At 37.2% G+C, this 18,294-nt stretch overlaps 1 protein-coding gene across 1 annotated transcript in view; it reads right to left on the reverse strand.

Annotated features, from left to right (window-relative positions):
- Positions 1 to 5,061: 5,061 nt before the first annotated feature.
- The window catches only part of mgat4b (alpha-1,3-mannosyl-glycoprotein 4-beta-N-acetylglucosaminyltransferase B), a 107,422-nt gene continuing 94,189 nt past the window's right edge, over positions 5,062 to 18,294 (reverse strand). The window contains exons 12-15 of the mRNA XM_044363192.1: positions 17,767 to 17,845; positions 15,370 to 15,457; positions 8,774 to 8,886; positions 5,062 to 6,185 (exon numbers count right to left, since the gene is read on the reverse strand). Coding sequence (XP_044219127.1) covers positions 6,162 to 6,185; positions 8,774 to 8,886; positions 15,370 to 15,457; positions 17,767 to 17,845 — 304 coding nt within the window. The 3' untranslated portion in view covers positions 5,062 to 6,161. The remainder of the gene's footprint in view (positions 6,186 to 8,773; positions 8,887 to 15,369; positions 15,458 to 17,766; positions 17,846 to 18,294) is intronic.

Genomic DNA, 18,294 nt, shown 5'->3' on the forward strand with positions numbered 1-18,294 from the left:
AGTATTTGACGTTTCCTGTCAACTGTCAGGAGCTGATTGGTCGGAGAGAAATCTCGGTCGAGGCGGAGACGGAGTGGACAGTGCCCGCCCCCCCCGGAGCTGAACCTCGTGGACAGCGATGATTGGCGGAGCGGTCAGTGGACGTGAGCGCTGATTGGCTGGAGTGCGGCTGATGAAAAGGACTCCTTGGATGAGCCCGCAACTGGTTTTATTCCAGTACAGTAGCTGTAATCAGTCATAGTACACTGCTTCATATACTGACTATGTTAGAGTTATATAGACAGATAAGACATTGATATTATCCTGGTTTTGTGAATGTCACGTGTGTAAAATTACATTTACTCAAGTTCTGTACAATTTTGAGGTACTTGTATTTTACTTGAGTATTTTTATGTGATGCTACTTTATACTTCCACTCTACTACATTTCAGAGGGAAATATTCTACTTTCTACTCCACTACATTCATTTGACAGCTTTAGTGATTTTTCCCTCTAAACTTCTCACATGGTTTCATTTCAATAAATGTTCAAATTATTCAATATTTCACCAAAAATCAAAGATTAGAGAAAAAGCTCAAAAACTGAAAACAAATTTGTGTATTTTTCATGCAGGACTTTACTTGCTATAAAGTATTTTTTTTTACATTTCTCTATTTTTTTTGTTAAGTAAAGGATCTGAATACTTCTTCCACATCTGCTCATTGTAGACATGGAGAATAACATGTTTTTAAGCACTGGCGCTTCACTTTGGTATTTGCATTGTTGATGATTTATCTTTCTTACTCCACTACATCTCAGCTGAACATACTGTACTTTATGCTTCACAACATTTATGATAACTGTTAATTATTGGCTTTTGCACTTTAAAAGCATAACAATAGGATGCATTCAGTGGTGTCCAGGTAGTATGTGGGCTTGCTTGTTAAAGGACGGGTTCACAATTTTTCAAGTGTGCCTTAAAACAACAGTCAGGAGCCCAAATGAACATTGAAACCTGTTTATCTTGCTGTAATCATTCCTCCTGTTCATACTGACCATTAGAAGATCCCTTCATAATGACCTTACAATGGAAGTGATGGAGGACAAAATCCACAGTCCTCCTTCTGTGCAAAAAATGTATTTCAAAGTTTATCTGAAGCTAATATGAAGCTTCAGCATCCAAATGATTCAAATCAAGTAGATATCTTTCAACGTTACAGTCTTTTTAGTGCCAAAGTCCCTCTTTTTGTTACTATACTTCCACCTGCAGCTCAACAGGGAAACACTGTCCGAGGAAACACAAAGAGGGAATTTGATGCTAAAAAAACTGTAAATGTGTCAGATATCCACTTGATATGATTAACTCAGACTGATGAAGCTGAATAGAAGCTTCACACAGACTTTTAAATGACTGTGTGGACACACTGTGGGTTTTGGCCTCCATCACTTCCATTGAAAGCACATTTGAAGGATCTTTTAATATCCAGTATGAACAGGAGGAATGATTACAGCGAGGAAAACCTCTTTCACTGTTGATATCGACATCTGACTGCTGGTATAAGACATGCTTGAAAAATTGTGAACTTGTCCTATAAGGGTCTTGTTCAAGGGCATCTCAGCGGCTAACCAGGGAATTGAACCAGACAAACCAGTTTTTCCAACCTTAAGCCCACTCTCATTATATAAATACTGATATGTTGTCTCTCAGTCATCTATAAAGATTAAATGCGATGACTGATGCTTCTGACAAATAGTGAAAATAGTTCTGGCACATAAATCCCTGAAACCATGTTTGTTTTTACATTTTTGTTTGTGTGCAGATTAAACAAACAAGATATAACATACATTAATCTGTGAGCTGATAAGTGTATCTTTGAATTGTGGACAGAGCCAGGCTAGCAGTTTCCCTCTGCTTCCAGTCTTTATGCTAAGCTACGCTAACCACGTCCCGAATGCAGGTCTGTACTGAACACATCAACGTGAGACTGACATCTCACTCTCAGAAAGAAAGAAAAATAAACTTATTTCCCAGAACTATTCCTTTAATTCGGTCTGCAGGTCAGTGGAGAGCTGTGAGAATCATGTGATCTTCAGTCATGTGACCGTCACATCACCAGACCCACAAACAACAGGCTGCTTTTACTCCATCAGTCACTGTGATGAACCTTAAAGTTGCTGATTAACTCCTTTAATCCTCAATTTAACCCTAAACTCTTTAATTAATCACAGTTAAACATGTTTATTCTGCTCGTTCAGACAGTTAAAAGTTGGACTCTCTTGTTTGTAAAGGTCACACGGGGTCACTTGTATTTTCTGTCACCATTTTTCATGTGTACATGTAAAAGAAAATAAACTCAGCTTCAGCTTTTTTGCGTGAATATTAATATAAACGTGTACGTCACAGCTTCTCTGTGATGAATCAGTTTCTAACCAGTGCAGCCATGTTGGTATTTCATCATTTTCTTTGATGAAACATGACGACATTCCCAGAAATTTGCCCAACTAGTCACTTAAAAAAGTGAAGGGAAGCGACCAACCGAAACAACCCGACACCAGAAACCGTTTCAATTTCTGTCTTTATTACAATTCACAGATTGGATAGAAGTTTAAGATCATTTAAATAGAATTTTATCTAAAGGATACAAAAGACAAACACAAGATTATAGCGATGCATTCAAGTGCATCTTACAACGAAACAAACAAAGAAACAAATTCAGGATGTTTCCTGAAGCTCGAAGACGCTTCACTTCAAAGCCGAAGTTCTGCTGCGTCGTCCGTTTTCCATTTGATCCCCTTAAACACGTCCAGACAGGTGCACTGAGCTGCATCTGAAGGAGGAAAGCTTTTGATGAATCCTTCCTTCAAATGAGTAATCTTGTTCCATGGAATTGTGAGTTTGTTCCCTTAAATAAATAATTACTGTGTTTGAGTAACTGAGAACCCAAGAACAGATGGATTTCATCTCTGGTCTGCGTTTCAGATGTAAAAAAACACTGTTTAGTTGTTTCAACAGCAGTTAACTGACTGTATTTCAGTGTGTAGCAGGTTCTTCTCTGCAGGGGTGGAAGAAGCACTGAGATGTTTTATCACCATGATGAAAAAAATACTCCATCACAAGTAAAAGTCCTGTATTCAAAATTCAAAATCTACGTGAGTAAAAGTACAGAAGTTTCGGCAAAAATTAGCAAAATGTATTTTAAGTATCAAAATGAAAGCATGTTTTATTCAAAATGGATCAATTTAGAGTGTTATAAATGATTATAATTATTCATATTGATTCACTGATGTTTATATTTAAGCAGCATTTTAATGTTGTGGAAGTAGATCAGATGTTAACAAGTTATACTGTTTGATAGTCTGATCTGTATCGATGCACATTTTATAAACATATAAAATATTGATCTGAAAAGGGGCCTCTACGTTTCTGTCCTCCACAGATTCATCATTTCACTCCTGCAACACTGTTGGAAAAAAAAAGGATCAACGTTGATGCAGCAGAACCAGAGATATCGTCTTTATTATCCTGTCAAAACCTGGCGCCTACATTACCCACAATGCACCTGGAGATTGTGGTGCGTGATGCTAGTAGAGTCTGCTCTGCTCACCTCACATCTTTCTAACTCAACACCCCCGAGATTTGTTTACTTTTTAAACTTGAGCTTTCCAGATGTGTGTGTGATGTCACTCGAGTCAGCGTTGGTTAGACAGATGTGACGTTTGCAGAACTCTGTAGTTCTTCTTTTTCTGGTACTTTCCACCTCGGCTTGTGACATCATCAAAAGGTTTTATACTTTTTACACAGACACACACCTGGAAACACACACTGAGGTGGAAAATACCTGAAAAAGTACAATATTTCCCCCTGAAATATCTTGGAGTAGAAATACAAAGTAGCATCAACTGGAAAGTAAAAGTACCTCACAGCTTCCACTGCTGCCTTCCTGCATGTTCAACGTTCACTTTTCATCTGAGCTGAGAAACTGAAACGTGAACAACTGCAAGTCACTGCTTTTATATTTTAATCAATGTCAAATACAAAAACACGACACTGTGTTTAACAGCCAAAACCTTCAGCACACAATAAGAAATGTGCAGTAAAGGCCGAAAGTACGTGGACAGCTGAACATTACTGTACATGAGATGGTGTAACGTGTGTTATTAATGTGCAGCCTTCGGTCTTCTGGTTAAAGACTCCAGCACAAGTTAGAACCTGTCTGCAGAGATTTGCTCCCACAAGAACATTTGTTTAATATAATAATAATGTCATAATATCTGCAGGAGGTGCGTTCAGGTGTTAGCAGACTGAAGAGACATTTCTCAGGTTACTGAGGATCATCAGTGTGTCTTATGTACTAACTAACATTATTTCATGATTCATCACTATTTTTGGTTGATGCTAATATTGTTTGGGCCAAAACATAATACAGCTTTACTCTCCATAAACTTCATGTTCAGAAAACATCTTCTCTCAGTATTTCATGTTAATATTCATCATGTGTGTTTATATGTAAATTAATTTTCTTACAAAATGAAACATGATCAGTATTCATTCAGATACCTCCTGTTGCTTTTAAAAAGAAACTTTCATCACATATAATTCTTGATTTCTAATTTTTTCATTTAATGTTTTTTTATTTAATATGCAGTTTTTGTTTTTACAGGATTACTGTCAGCTGATCGGTGAACTGTTATTATTATATGTTTATTCACAATGATTAGTTTAGCATTCTTTCCTTTGGCTTTTTGTTTGTTTGTTTGTTTGTTAGTTTGGTTGGCTCGTGATGAGATTGATTTCCACACCAAACTGGGAAAAACCATTTCACAGCTGCTCTGTGTCAAAGGGACAAACACAAACAACGCTGTCTAAAATATGACTGTACGCTGACAGACCAAAAGTAGGACACAGCTGTCCACTTACTTTTGGCCACACACCGTAGATCTACATACCTCAGTCAAAGCTCCGAATCAAGCAGGATTAAATTAAATTGGTCTAAAGTGAGAGTGTGGAGGTGACGAGGACACAGACTGAAGGAAACAACTTGATTCAGGAACAAATTAAGGATATAAAAAGGCACAAATTAGTAATTTCAGGGAACAATTTATCAAAAAATTCAAACAAACATGAGTCTCCCACTACAAACCAAAGTCCCAGTGGATGACTGAAAGCGTCTTTATGGAGAAATGAAAATTAAACCGGTGGAAGAATTTTTATTATTTTACTATTTATTACCAAACATGTCAATGAGAGACTGAAGAAAAGAAAGAAAAGACTTTTTGCACTGGACTGAAAAAACTACAGTACAGTGGAGTACTATAGAGCACAGCAGAGTAAATTAAAGTACTGCGAAGTAGAACACAGAGCAGTCATCAGTGACAAGGCCTCAGTTAACTTAAAATAAAGTGAATCATAAAAAAAACACTAAATACCAGCCTTCTTCCATCGTCAGTAGTGTCAAGCCACAATGATAAACGCTGTGTGAGAAGGTCCGAGGTCGCAGCATAGGATTCTGGGTATCGGTGGTTGCTACATTTTTGGATCCGGGGTCGTTTCTGTTTGAAGTAAATCTGCTCTTCGTCTTTGTTTAAGGCAACTCGTCAACCCCCGAGCAGCAACATACAGACACGTATCAACACACTGAGGGCATTCATATGATAGTGTGTTTCTATGCATATATGCACATACATGGTTACTGTGGGGTATAACTGGTGGGATAGTGTTGATAGAAAGGTCCGGACTGGCCGTCTGCAGATAGAAAGAGGCCTTTGAGTCTTTTGAAGCGACAGTTTCATCATCAGAGGTGGCATGGTGCTCTCGCCACCGCCTTGACAGTTACCAGTGTTTTCAACATTTACCTCACTGTATGTACACATAAATACAGGTTTCATGATTAATTACAGCATCGTCTGAGAGGAGTTTCTCTTTCTGCGCGTTGTGCAAAACCAGGCGACAGGTTTTTTCCTGCGTGTCCTGTTATCATCTGTCTGTCTGTCTGTCTGTCTGTCTGTCTGTGTGGTCTGTTTGTTCAGTCTCTCGTCTGTTCAGCCCCGCAGTGGCGAGGTCCGGCCAGAAGGCGGCGCTGTGGCACCGCGGTGGGGAACTGGTGAGCGGGACGGCAGCTGGCGAGCAGCTCGGCGCTCGGACGCTCGGAGGTGCTGAGGTATCGCTGAAGGGGAGAGGAGCTTCACTCTGCTTTCTTTATGAAGATCTGAGAGAAGACAGACCACAGAAACCAGTAAGAACCAGTATGAACTCACAGTGCACCACAGTATTTTAACAGTAAACCATCTGAGATTCTGTATCTGAATATTCCCTCATGTCCCACCTTTAAACTTTTCCCACTAATCTCACTAATAACCAAAAAGACAATACTACAAAACTGGAGAGACAGAATAAATTATGTATAAAACACTCATTAAAGCTAAAAATAGAACATTCATATTCAATAAAACACATTAAATGTAGTAATAAGTAGAAATGATTCATCGGCAGTCCTGCTGGTTCTCACAGTGTTCAGTCACACTGTAAAATTATATTTTCACATTTGTGTTGTAATATCATAAATAAAACAGAAACTTAATATTCACAACAAAGTTTCAATTTGAAAAACTTGTCACAGATTTGAGCAAAATGTTGAATTTCGACTTGACACAGAAAATAAAAACATCTGTATCAGCTGAGTTAATACAGAGTCTATCAAAGCATCAACACTGTAAACATGTCCATAACTATTTTACTCATTGCTGCATTTTAAAATAAAATGATCATTATCAAAAACTAATTCTCACCAAACAGTTTTCATCAATATCTCACAAATGTGTGGCAGGAATGAGGCCGAACCACTATCACAGATTTTGGTTTATGTCCCAAACTTCTGCCTCACTGACAAGAAATTCACAATTTCTTGGAGACCATATATTGAACCACCATTCCTTCAGATGTTGTTTTAGTTATGTATTTATGTTTAATAGCAGCTGATGTTACAAGTGCAGATAAATATTTGATAAGAATCTCACTGATGGCAAACTAAAAACCTTTGAGGGGGAAATGGCTCCGTTCAGAGGTATCAGGAGTTAAACGATGGTTAAATATGATAAATGAAATACGTTTGTAATGTGATGATTGATTTTGTCTTTAAAATTACAAGAACTGAAATGAATTCATTGATTTGTTTTACAGAGTTCCCTTTTATAAAAGTGCTGCACAGTTTGACTTTGTGCATTAGAGTTTGGAAGACATAAACTCAAAATAAAATACAGAAACAAATGAGTTCAGACTAATAGTGATCTTGGAGTTGATAGTGATCCAGATATTTTTGGATTGATGCTGGTGATTTCTTAAAGAAATGTTCCTGCAAGTCACAAGACGCTTAAGTTCTCCACTGAACCCACACTAATTTATTCATCAAAGGGTTAAAGACAGAAGGACTTTCTCCTCACCGACTCTCAGAGAGAGGTCAGAGGTCAGGAGTTCACGCTCAAAGGTTTGCATTCCACATTCCTACTTTGTAGTGTGAATTAGTCTGACTAACAAACCATATGAGTTTATTTGTTGTTTTAGGAACATGTTCTATTGTAGAGAGATTTCTTCTGAAATTAACCTTTTGACATAAACACCATTTTAGGAGTGGTCGACCTAAATAAAAACAAAACTCCTTTTGATTAAGCAAAAAGCAATCAAGACTTAATGTCGTTTGAACTTTGACTAAATCCTCAGAACTCTTAACCAGACCTAGAATTTCCCTTATCCCCTCCGATGAATCCAGGGACCTCACACCAAGAACTTTTTAAAGAAAATCTGAAATTTCCTTAAACTCTTTAAAAACCCATCTGGCATTATTGGAAAGACACGCCTGGAACCACAACAATGACCTCTTGAACCTCCAGAACACCACTTTATTTACCCCCCTAGAGGCCCAGAAAGGATCTCAGAAGTCCTGGAACCCTTCCTGAAAACAGTGGAACTCCTGCAGACCCTCTCAAACTCAACTGAGGAACCTGGAACCAGCCTTTTGTCCCCCTTCAACTCCCAGAGATCATGAAAAATCTGGAATTATCCTTCATTATCCATTGTAACCACCCCAAAACCTTTAAAAACCCATTCAACACACAAGTAAAGGGACTCCAAAGAATCCTAACATCCGTCCAAACTATCTGGTACTCAAAAGCCATCAAGGCGCCTTGAAAACCTGTCAAGAACTTGCAACTTCTGTAACCAGCCAGAACTACTACTGGGATTCCTGGAACCCCCTTCAAAAGCCCCCTAAATATGTTCTAGTACCTTTTGAACCTGCAAAACATGTCTGGGATCACATCAATGACAATAGGAACCCTCTCCAGGATTCTTGGAACCCCATTAAAGACTAATTCAGGGATTAATGTAAACCTCTCTGAAAGTTGTGGAACCTCTGCAGGCATCCCTTGAACCTTAACCCTCTCTAGCACCTGTTGAACCTTCACAACTCCACTGGGACTTTTTAAGACCTTAGACCCCCTAAAGGATGCTCAAACCACTCTTAGAAATTTCCTTCCACTTAAAGAACCTCTTTATTTACCCCTCTAGAACCCCAGCAAGGACTTCGGGACTCATGAAACCTTTACTGAAATCTACTTAACTGCAGACACCCATTGACCCCTACACCTACCCAAAGACCTCCGCCGCCCTGTTCACTGCTCCTTATCTACTGTCATTTTGGATAAATGTCTCCATTCAAAGGCGTTTCTAAACAAAACCCTGAGCTGCTGTGTGTCAAACCAGTTTTAAACTGGTCCCAGCTATCCACCCAGACCACCTCACCTCGCTGAGGATCACCCAGACCGGTGAGTCCGTTATCACTGAGAGACGCATGGCCTCCAGGGGCCCAAAGGTGGGGTCGACCTCCCCCTCCGCGATCCCATTCTGGAACGTTCCTGGAAGAGACGATCAATAGGATCAATAACCTGATGGACTTTCACATGTTACATTTAGAGGAATCTGTGATGTTCACAGACTTTCAGGAATGTGGTTTGTGTGTTTTTTGGGTCATTTAAATCCCAGAATGCCTTGCGACAACCCTTTTAAAACACGCAGTCATTTATAGAAAATACAAGATACCAAGAAAATCAGATAATGATGTAACACAGACACCAACCTACACAACACAAAGATTTAACATCTATTTATTAATATTGTGGATGTGTAAATTTAATTTACCCATTATGCTGCTATTACTGCTGTTTTCTGATACTGCTTTTATTTATTTGTCTAAACTACATTGAGAGAAACCAAACAGAGAAATTTCATTGTACCTGAGTATCATGACAATATTCTGATTCTCAACTCCTATTTTTGGTAGTATTGTTTGTATTAAATGTGCACCCATTCTTTGATGTTTTTTGGTTTTTGTCAGTGGTTTTGCATTGTAATTAACATGTTTATGGTGTAATAATCATTAGTTTCTCTTTATTTGGATATCATATGGTGTATGGATTCTGCAAGAAAAATAATAAAAATTAAAGGTGATTTTTAGTTTTTTCTCTGTGTATAACTTTTTATTAGCATTTCTTAACAATATGAAGTACCAGTCAAAGGTTTGGACACACTTTTTCATTTGAGTGATATCAATTCAGTTCCTACATCTCAAATAACACAAATACAAGAATTACAATATGGACACTAACGCTCAACCTCAACATTTAAATACACAAAACAACTCAACAAAGTCATCTCATCATAAACTCCCTCTCCTTTGTTGCCCACTCCTCTATGTATTCCATATTGTTACTGTGATAAAATAATAAATAAATAAAATAAAGATTTGTGTGTATGTACAGTTCAGTATATCCACATATACATTAGTTGTTTTTTTGATGTTTTCTGTAAGTTTAAATGCTTTGAACGTTACATCACATGTATTCCCGACATATTAATATATATAATATTAAAATGAAAGTTTCCTGTACTTTTAAGTTTTGGACAAATTACAGTTTTAACCAGATGGGGGCACGAGATGAAAAGTGAGCGGATCATCAAAGTTATTACAATTCATCTCCAGAGTGGAACATGAATGTCTGAACTAAATCTCACAGCAATTCATCCAACAGTTGTTGAGATATTTCTGTCTGAAGCAAAGTGGTGGATGGAGTTAAGTTTCCGTCCACAGAGATGCAGCTTGCATGGCTAAAAGCCCCGATAATAAGAGTAAGGGTTACTTACCTCCATGGGGTTTTTAAGGGATTTATTCCTGGTTTATTATTTATATATTCATTTGCTGATGGAGGTTCGTGTAATTGAGGGATCTTTATGCTTTTTGTGCATAATTTACAGGGTTATTAAGACCCATTACATTTATCCAAAGTCCATTAACTAACCCCTGTGGTTTTGTGATGGTTTTCTTCCTTATATGACTGTCGGCTGTCAGTGCAGAAATAAAAAGTGATGTTTTGTGTGTGTGTGTGTGTATTATCACTGCATTCGTCTCCATCAGGGCCCATCTGGCGTCCCGCTGGTGTTCAGTCCTCTTTCTGCTCGGTGAACGTTGGTTTTTGGTGTGACTGCACCTCAACAGAGCAATAATCCCCCCCAGAGGATTTTATTTACTGGGATTATCATCCTAGATGTGATGCATCCAGGTACCAGTGTGACCGTAATCCCAACAAAGAGCAGCGTCTGGGGTGCATGTGTGTGTGTTATTGTTTATCACAGGTATTATCTGTTATTATTGTGGGTATTATGGCTTTCATTCAGGATCCAGCGACATGTACTGCAGTCTAAGAGCTTTTTCTCAGAAACAGAGATCACACAGAGACAGAAAATGAAGAAGATAAAACCCGGAGGTTGAATCTGTCTGTTCTCTCTGCAGTGATGTTCTGTATTTTTTAAAGGGAACACTGACAGTTATGGATTCAATACAAGATCAAGAGTAACAGGACAGTTTGACGAACATGCTGCCATGTGGCAGGGACAATTCTCAATGGGGTAAGAAAGCAGCTCTGAATGTAATTATATCTTGTCTTAGACGTCGACGCCAACAAATGTTTGACAGGCAGCACATGCTGGAGTTCAGACTCAGAGATCTTAATGAGCTCGTTTTCACCACCAGAGAAGATGAAGCCAAACGGCCATAAAGTGCTCAAACTAAACAGCCTGATATGTAGCTAAAGGATAACTCCAGGTTATTACAATTTATTTTTGTAGTTTTGTCCATGTGTATCAGAACTTTGTTTTTTCTTCTTTCCTCTCCCATTAATCATCTCACCACCCCTCAGATTTATCTGCTGACCCTTTGGAGGGGCCCGACCCCTAGGTTGGGAACCACTGGACTAAACTAGCTAACTGTATATAAAGTAGTGTAAACTAGCTCCACCTCCAGCAGCTACAACAGTAACATGCTGCTCTAACACTGATGCTTCACTATTAATAATCTAATGATGTCATATATAATAATATATCAGTCAGAGGGACCAAACCACTACTTTTACTGCAATACTTTAACTACATCAAGCTCATAATACTTATGTACTTTTACTGCAATACTTTAACTACATCAAGCTCATAATACTTATGTACTTTTACTGCAATACTTTAACTACATCAAGCTCATAATACTTATGTACTTTTACTGCAATACTTGAACTACATCAAGCTCATAATACTTATGTACTTTTACTGCAATACTTTAACTACATCAAGCTCATAATACTTATGTACTTTTACTGCAATACTTTAACTACATCAAGCTCATAATACTTATGTACTTTTACTGCAATACTTTAACTACATCAAGCTCATAATACTTATGTACTTTTACTGCAATACTTTAACTACATAAAGGAGTAAAGGATCTGAGTACTTCTTCCACCGCTGCTGAACTCATTAAGTTAATATCTGAGATGTGGAGGAACAGAATCACTATAAAGTGAGTGTGAAACAGATCTCAGACATTAACATAATGACTATAGTGTTATTAAAGTTAGAAATGATGGACAAATGCAAATGCAAGTTGCAATAAACCGGATTTATTCTTCACATTTAGACGACCGGGACTTGTTTGACGTTGGAGAAAGATTATCTTCATGGTAAAGAGGAACAGATGTGTATATAATCTCATCTTCTCTGTTTCTGCTTTCCTTCTTTAACTTCCTGTTTAGTCCTGAATCTCTCACACGGTGAATCTTATTGAAACGTGTGGACGATCTCTGCGTTTCTCTGCAGACGCAGGAGGTCTGAAGGCAGCTCGCTGAAATTAATAGAGTGAAGGAGAGGCGGCATGGATCGATCCGCCGACTCATCTGAAAAATTAATGAAGGGGATAAAGAGCTGCTGGTAATTTATGATGTCAGATCAGACTCGCCCTCCTCTCCTCCTGCACGCCACCCTCTCTTCATACCTTCTTTAAATCCTCAGTGGACTGAAATGGTCTCAGAAATTAGGTCACTTTTTGGAGGAAAGATGAAAAAGAAAAGTCTCCAGATTCAATGTTTTTACAGCACAAACTGTTGAGAAGGTCTATTAAAGACATTTTCTGTTGGTTCTTCTTCTTCTTGTTATATTTGTATTGGAGACAGCAGGTCAAAACATCTATTGAAGGTCCAAATAAATCTGCTGAAATCAAAAATATATAAACCCCACCGAGGAAAACGACATTCTGCTGATGGAGAAATAAACCCTGAAGCTCCACTAAAAGACCAAATAAATGATATTAAATTAGTTTATGTGTTTATTTATTTTTTAGCCATGCTAGCAGCACAGCTCAGTGGATGTAATGTCGGTCTGTTCATTACTTTGGTCCAGACTGAAATATTTCTGTTACTGTTGGATGGATTGATTTAGACATTCATGGATGAATCTGACAGACTTTTCCTCTAGCGCCACCATGAGGTTGACTTCTGTGGTCAACCTCATGGTGACGCTAACCGCTAGCATGACTGTAAGCTTTTAGTCCTTTTTGTTAACTTCTTGTAATTATGTGTATTTATTCACATTTTTTTGTATATTTAGTATTAAATGTATTTTGAACGTGTATTTGTATTAACTGCATTAGTTGATTAGTGTTTTTCTTCTCCTTGTGTGAGATTAATGTTTTTTTGTACATTGTCCCTGTAATAACATGTAATAAACTAAAGTAAAGTAAATTTACGACCGTGTTACTGTCTTGAATCTTTTATTAATTTACACATATCCTAATAAATCAGGTTTTGTCGTCAAGCTGCTGACCTCTCACCAGTCAGCAGTCGGTTACAGCGCCCCCTGCTGCAGGCGTGTTTACCTGCTGCAGGCGTGTTTACCTGCTGCAGGTGTGTTTACCTACTGGTTTATTGTTTGTGTTGATGTTTATCTGTCTGAACAGCTGATCAGAGCAACACAGAAACTTCTAACAGATGATTTATTGTCAAGAAGTTGTGCTCAGAACCACCTACAAACCCTGCAGCTACCAGCTGACCCGCTACTGCTCAGTGCTACTGTTTTACTGCTTACATAACTCATAAAATAATATTAGAAATTTCCCCAAACCAGTGAACTTTACATCACCGGCCAAACTTGTAAATGTCCCACAAACCCTTCACACAGAACTGCCTTCAGCGTGAGTTTATGTTACTGCTGCTCTTCATCAGGACAAAGAAGGAAAGATTTCTCTTTTTTTAAAGGGTTGTTTGAGGGGTAATACCAACTTTTACACTTTTTTAATCTAATTTCTGGCAATTCTTCTGGTTATTTTCATTCCCACATTAAAAATGTGCATAAAGGGTTTAGTGACTGTGTGTTTCTCTTTATCAGAGAGGCTGCAGTAGACGAGGCTAAGCTCAGGGTTGGAGAGGCCTGTAGTACCATTTAGAGTCCACATAGTATAGAGCTGCAACTAACTTATTTTCTCAATTTAATCATTAATCATTAATTCAGAAAACTGTGAAAATTGTCGATCACATCAAAGTCTTCAAATGTCTTGTTTTGTCCAGTAAAAGTACCAATACAGCAATGTAAAAATACTCCATTAGTCCTGCATGAAAAATCCTCCTACAGTAAAAGTACATAAGTATTATGAGCTTGATGTAGTTAAAGTATTGCAGTAAAAGTACATAAGTATTATGAGCTTGATGTAGTTAAAGTATTGCAGTAAAAGTACATAAGTATTATGAGCTTGATGTAGTTAAAGTATTGCAGTAAAAGTACATAAGTATTATGAGCTTGATGTAGTTAAAGTATTGCAGTAAAAGTACATAAGTATTATGAGCTTGATGTAGTTAAAGTATTGCAGTAAAAGTAGTGGTTTGGTCCCTCTGACTGATATATTATTATATATGACATCATTAGATTATTAATAGTGAAGCATCAGTGTTAGAGCAGCATGTTACTGTTGTAGCTGCTGGAGGTGGAGCTAGTTTACACTACTTTATATACAGTTTGCTAGTTTAGTCCAGTGGTTCCCAACCTAGGGGTCGGGGCCCCTCCAAAGGGTCAGCAGATAAATCTGAGGGGTGGTGAGATGATTAATGGGAGAGGAAAGAAGAAAAAACAAAGTTCTGATACACAAATCTGTTTTCAGTTTTTGGACTTTTTCTCTAATCTTTGATTTTTGCTGAAATATTGGATCATTTGAACATTTATTGAAATGAAAGCATGTGAGAAGTTTAGAGGGAAAAATCACTATTTGGTGGAGCTGTTAACAACTCATAGACATGTGAAATGTGACCCCGACTACACACTGCTTTTTGTAAGACGTCAAAAGCCAAAAAGGTTGGAAACCACTGGTTTCATCTTTAACAATGTGTTGTATTTTAAAAGCTTGTTATATTATCCATTGTGTCAAATCTTCATCTGAAAAGTAACTAAAGCTGTCAAATAAATGTAGTGGAGTAGAAAGTACAATATTTCCCTCTGAAATGTAGAAAGTAGCATCACATGGAAATACTCAAGTAAAGTACAAGTACCTCTAAACAGTACTTGAGTAAATGTACTCAGTTACTTTCCACCACTGGTTTTGTCCAATCAACAGTCCAAAACTGAAAGATATTCTGTTCAGTTTATAACAGACTATTCACATATCAAAATAGTTGCAGATTAATTTTCTGTCAATCAATTACTCAACTAATCGATTAATCGCTGAAGCTCTACTATGGTGAGTGTGTGTGTGGATGCATTCGTGTCCTCGTTGTTGCAGGAAAACAGAAGCTGAGGGATGTCGTCCTGAATAACAGACTGTTGTGTCTCTGCTGGTATGATGAGTCTTATACTGATGTTTACAGATCTCATGTCTACATTATTAACACAAATTTAACCAAAAATCTGTCAGAAAACAAACATTTGATTAAGTTGGACAGGAACATAACTTTCCCCCCTATGTAAATTTGAATAATTGAGTTAATATGTAAAAAGATTATTGATAATTCTGTGATGATCACGACATCCTCACTCACCTATTCTGATGAATCCGTCTTCTGTCCGATGGTACTTTGGCGTTTTCTCCCTCCCTTCTGTCAAGGCCTCTTTCTCTGCCTGGATGTTCTGGAAAATACACACAAATACACAAATTAACTTCCCTGTTATAGTAACATACTGTAGTAGAATATATAATATAAATATATACGTATGTGTATAAATAACTTTAAATGAATGGATGGATGGGAAACATTAAAAATATTCTACAAGCTTGAGAAGAAGCGAGAAAATATGGAAGTTTACATCTGCCAATATTAAAATCAAATAATTTAATTAACTAGTGTGTGCATGATTGATGACAAAGTCAAAAAGTCACTAAAACAATAATTGATTAATCTCACACAGATCTTTAGTTATTGCAATTTTGGAACCTTTTTGATTATTATTATTATTGTTTCTATTTATTTTGACTGTAGTTTTTAATTTTAAGTTTGTCTACCTTTCCATATGTACATTTATTTTACTATATTTGGCTTGTTTTGATTTTTCTCATTTTATTGATCAATGTGATAATAGTTAGAGATAATAGAGATGAAGGACATAAACACTCTATTTGATTATTATACCCCTTTTTTTTTTTAAATCTTATTAAGATATTTTTTTAATTTTCTGTACTCATAGTGATCATGATCAATCATTCAATGCTAATCACATTAAAACATTGATCAGTATCAGCCCTAAAAATCCACACTGAAGAACAACGTTGGGGTTCGATGGCATTTTATTGAATCTGTTTATGGAAACATTAAATTCACAACCAAAACAAAGATGAATTGTTGCTCATGTTGTTTGGACTCCAGGAAGACAAACAACCACTCTGCGGATGCTAATAGGATCCAAATGAAATAAAATAAGTCAAATAAATTACATTCTCTGAATCTAGAATTTCATTTACATGTTTAAAAATGTTTAATTACCACCGAAATGAAAATTAAAACACCACTGACAAATTAGTTTTAGTGTTCTCCAAAGTAATACTGACATAATAATAATAATAATAATAATAATAATAATAATAACAATAATGATGATGATGCTGAAATTGTCTTTTCATTTTCAAAGTGGCAAAAGTGTGCCACCTAAACCTGAAAATAAAATTCAAACTGGATGTAGAATAATAAGTAGAATTTACATTTTCTCCTAATTTCAGCTTGTTTCTAATAACAATGTCCTTTTTCGTGGACATTTTCATAATGGAGATTCACTTTTGTGATATTTGTCAAAGACAACCAGACAAGTCAATAGGCAGGCTGTAACATTTGATCGGCTAAATCCCTTCATTACCTGAGTTTAAACGTGAAGATGTCTGGTTGCAGGTTGGGTTGTGTTTGCTTTGTGAGTTGCAGACAGAACAAAACTCTTTAGTTTGTTGTTGGTTTTCTCTAAATGTTGGGTTGTTTCATCCTCTCAGGCCTCTTTGTAAAATCTGTCATAGTGAAACATCAACCTCGAACCCTCTGACCCTGTTAATTTTTAAAGCTTGAGAGATTGAAAAAAGAACATTCCCTGAGTCATAGTCATCCATTCTGCGTTGGCGGAATATGATTTGAACACAGTCCTTGATGGGTGTCAAAACCTTTTTGTTAACAGATGTTTAGGAAAGTACATTTCAGTGTTTGTCAGACTTTTGTGTTTAGTTGCTCCTTGTGTTTATCTTCTTCATCTTTCACATCATCCTTTCCCATCAGACCTTGCCATCATCTCCCTCTCCTCCCTTCTCCTGATCAGCGTTACCCCTGGCAACCGCCTCCATCCTGCCCCCCAGTCGTTTCTCTACGTGTCCTCGGCTTGTTCAAACTGTCGGTTGATTTTTTCCCTCTTTTTATTTCTTCCCTCTCTTCTCTGGTGAGGTTGCTCTCAGTGGGGGATCCTCTTTTCTCTCAGTATATCTCACTCTGTCCTGCTGTGACACTCAGTCTCAATCAGCCTCCGTCTTAAAGTCAACCACAGAGGAGGAAGAGGTAGTGATCCATCCCTCAGCCTCGATTTTAAGGAACCACAAACTTAGTTTGTTCCCAGCAATGTAAGGTGTCCATGTGGAAGTATTAAGATGTGATCACCTACTTCAGATGCACCACACATCTCATCAAAATATAAAATTGATCTATTATTCCAGTTTAATCTAACTTGGGTGTTATTTTTGCAGCTTTGTCCATCATTTCTATCATTAATAATAACATTGTACTCATCAAATCAATAGTTGAGATCTGGGAAAATGGTAATGTCACTAAAAAAAGAGTCTGACACTAACGGTCAATCAATCAGACAGATCTCAGATATTATCTTAGTGAGTACAATGTTATTAATACACATTATTATTGGACAAAACTATGAATGATTGATTACTGGTTCAGTAACCGGATTCAAAGACTCACATCGAACGGCAGAACCTCCACTGACGTGTTGAAGAGTTTGTCTCCTGGATGCTCGATGTTCCCGCTCCGAAAGAAATACCTGAAATACAAAAATGTGACGAGACAGTTGGTGAGTATGATATATATTTTTCATTTATTTTAATGTTTATTTGTATAGGAAGAAGTATATAACATGACCTAATGCCACATATGAGCTAATTTGAAAAGCCCATCTCTAGATGACCCTTTAAAATACATAAAACTCAACAGTAAAATACATATGAAACTGTACAAAACTCAACAATACATATACGTACAATAAGGCACAAAACTCAACAAGAAAGTACACACAAAGCAGCACAAATAACTCACAAACAACAATATCATAGAAGTTTCATAAAACAACGAGCACCAGATCACTCGTGACTACATATTGATGAAAATGATGATTACTAGTAGCAACAAACTAGTAGTATTAGCAGTAGCAGAAGTTGTAGTAACAGTTGTAGGAGAAGTGGTGGTATCACTGTAGTTAACAAAGGGTACTAC

Source organism: Thunnus albacares, chromosome 10, assembly GCF_914725855.1.
Source record: "Thunnus albacares chromosome 10, fThuAlb1.1, whole genome shotgun sequence".
In the NCBI taxonomy this organism is placed as follows: domain Eukaryota; kingdom Metazoa; phylum Chordata; class Actinopteri; order Scombriformes; family Scombridae; genus Thunnus; species Thunnus albacares.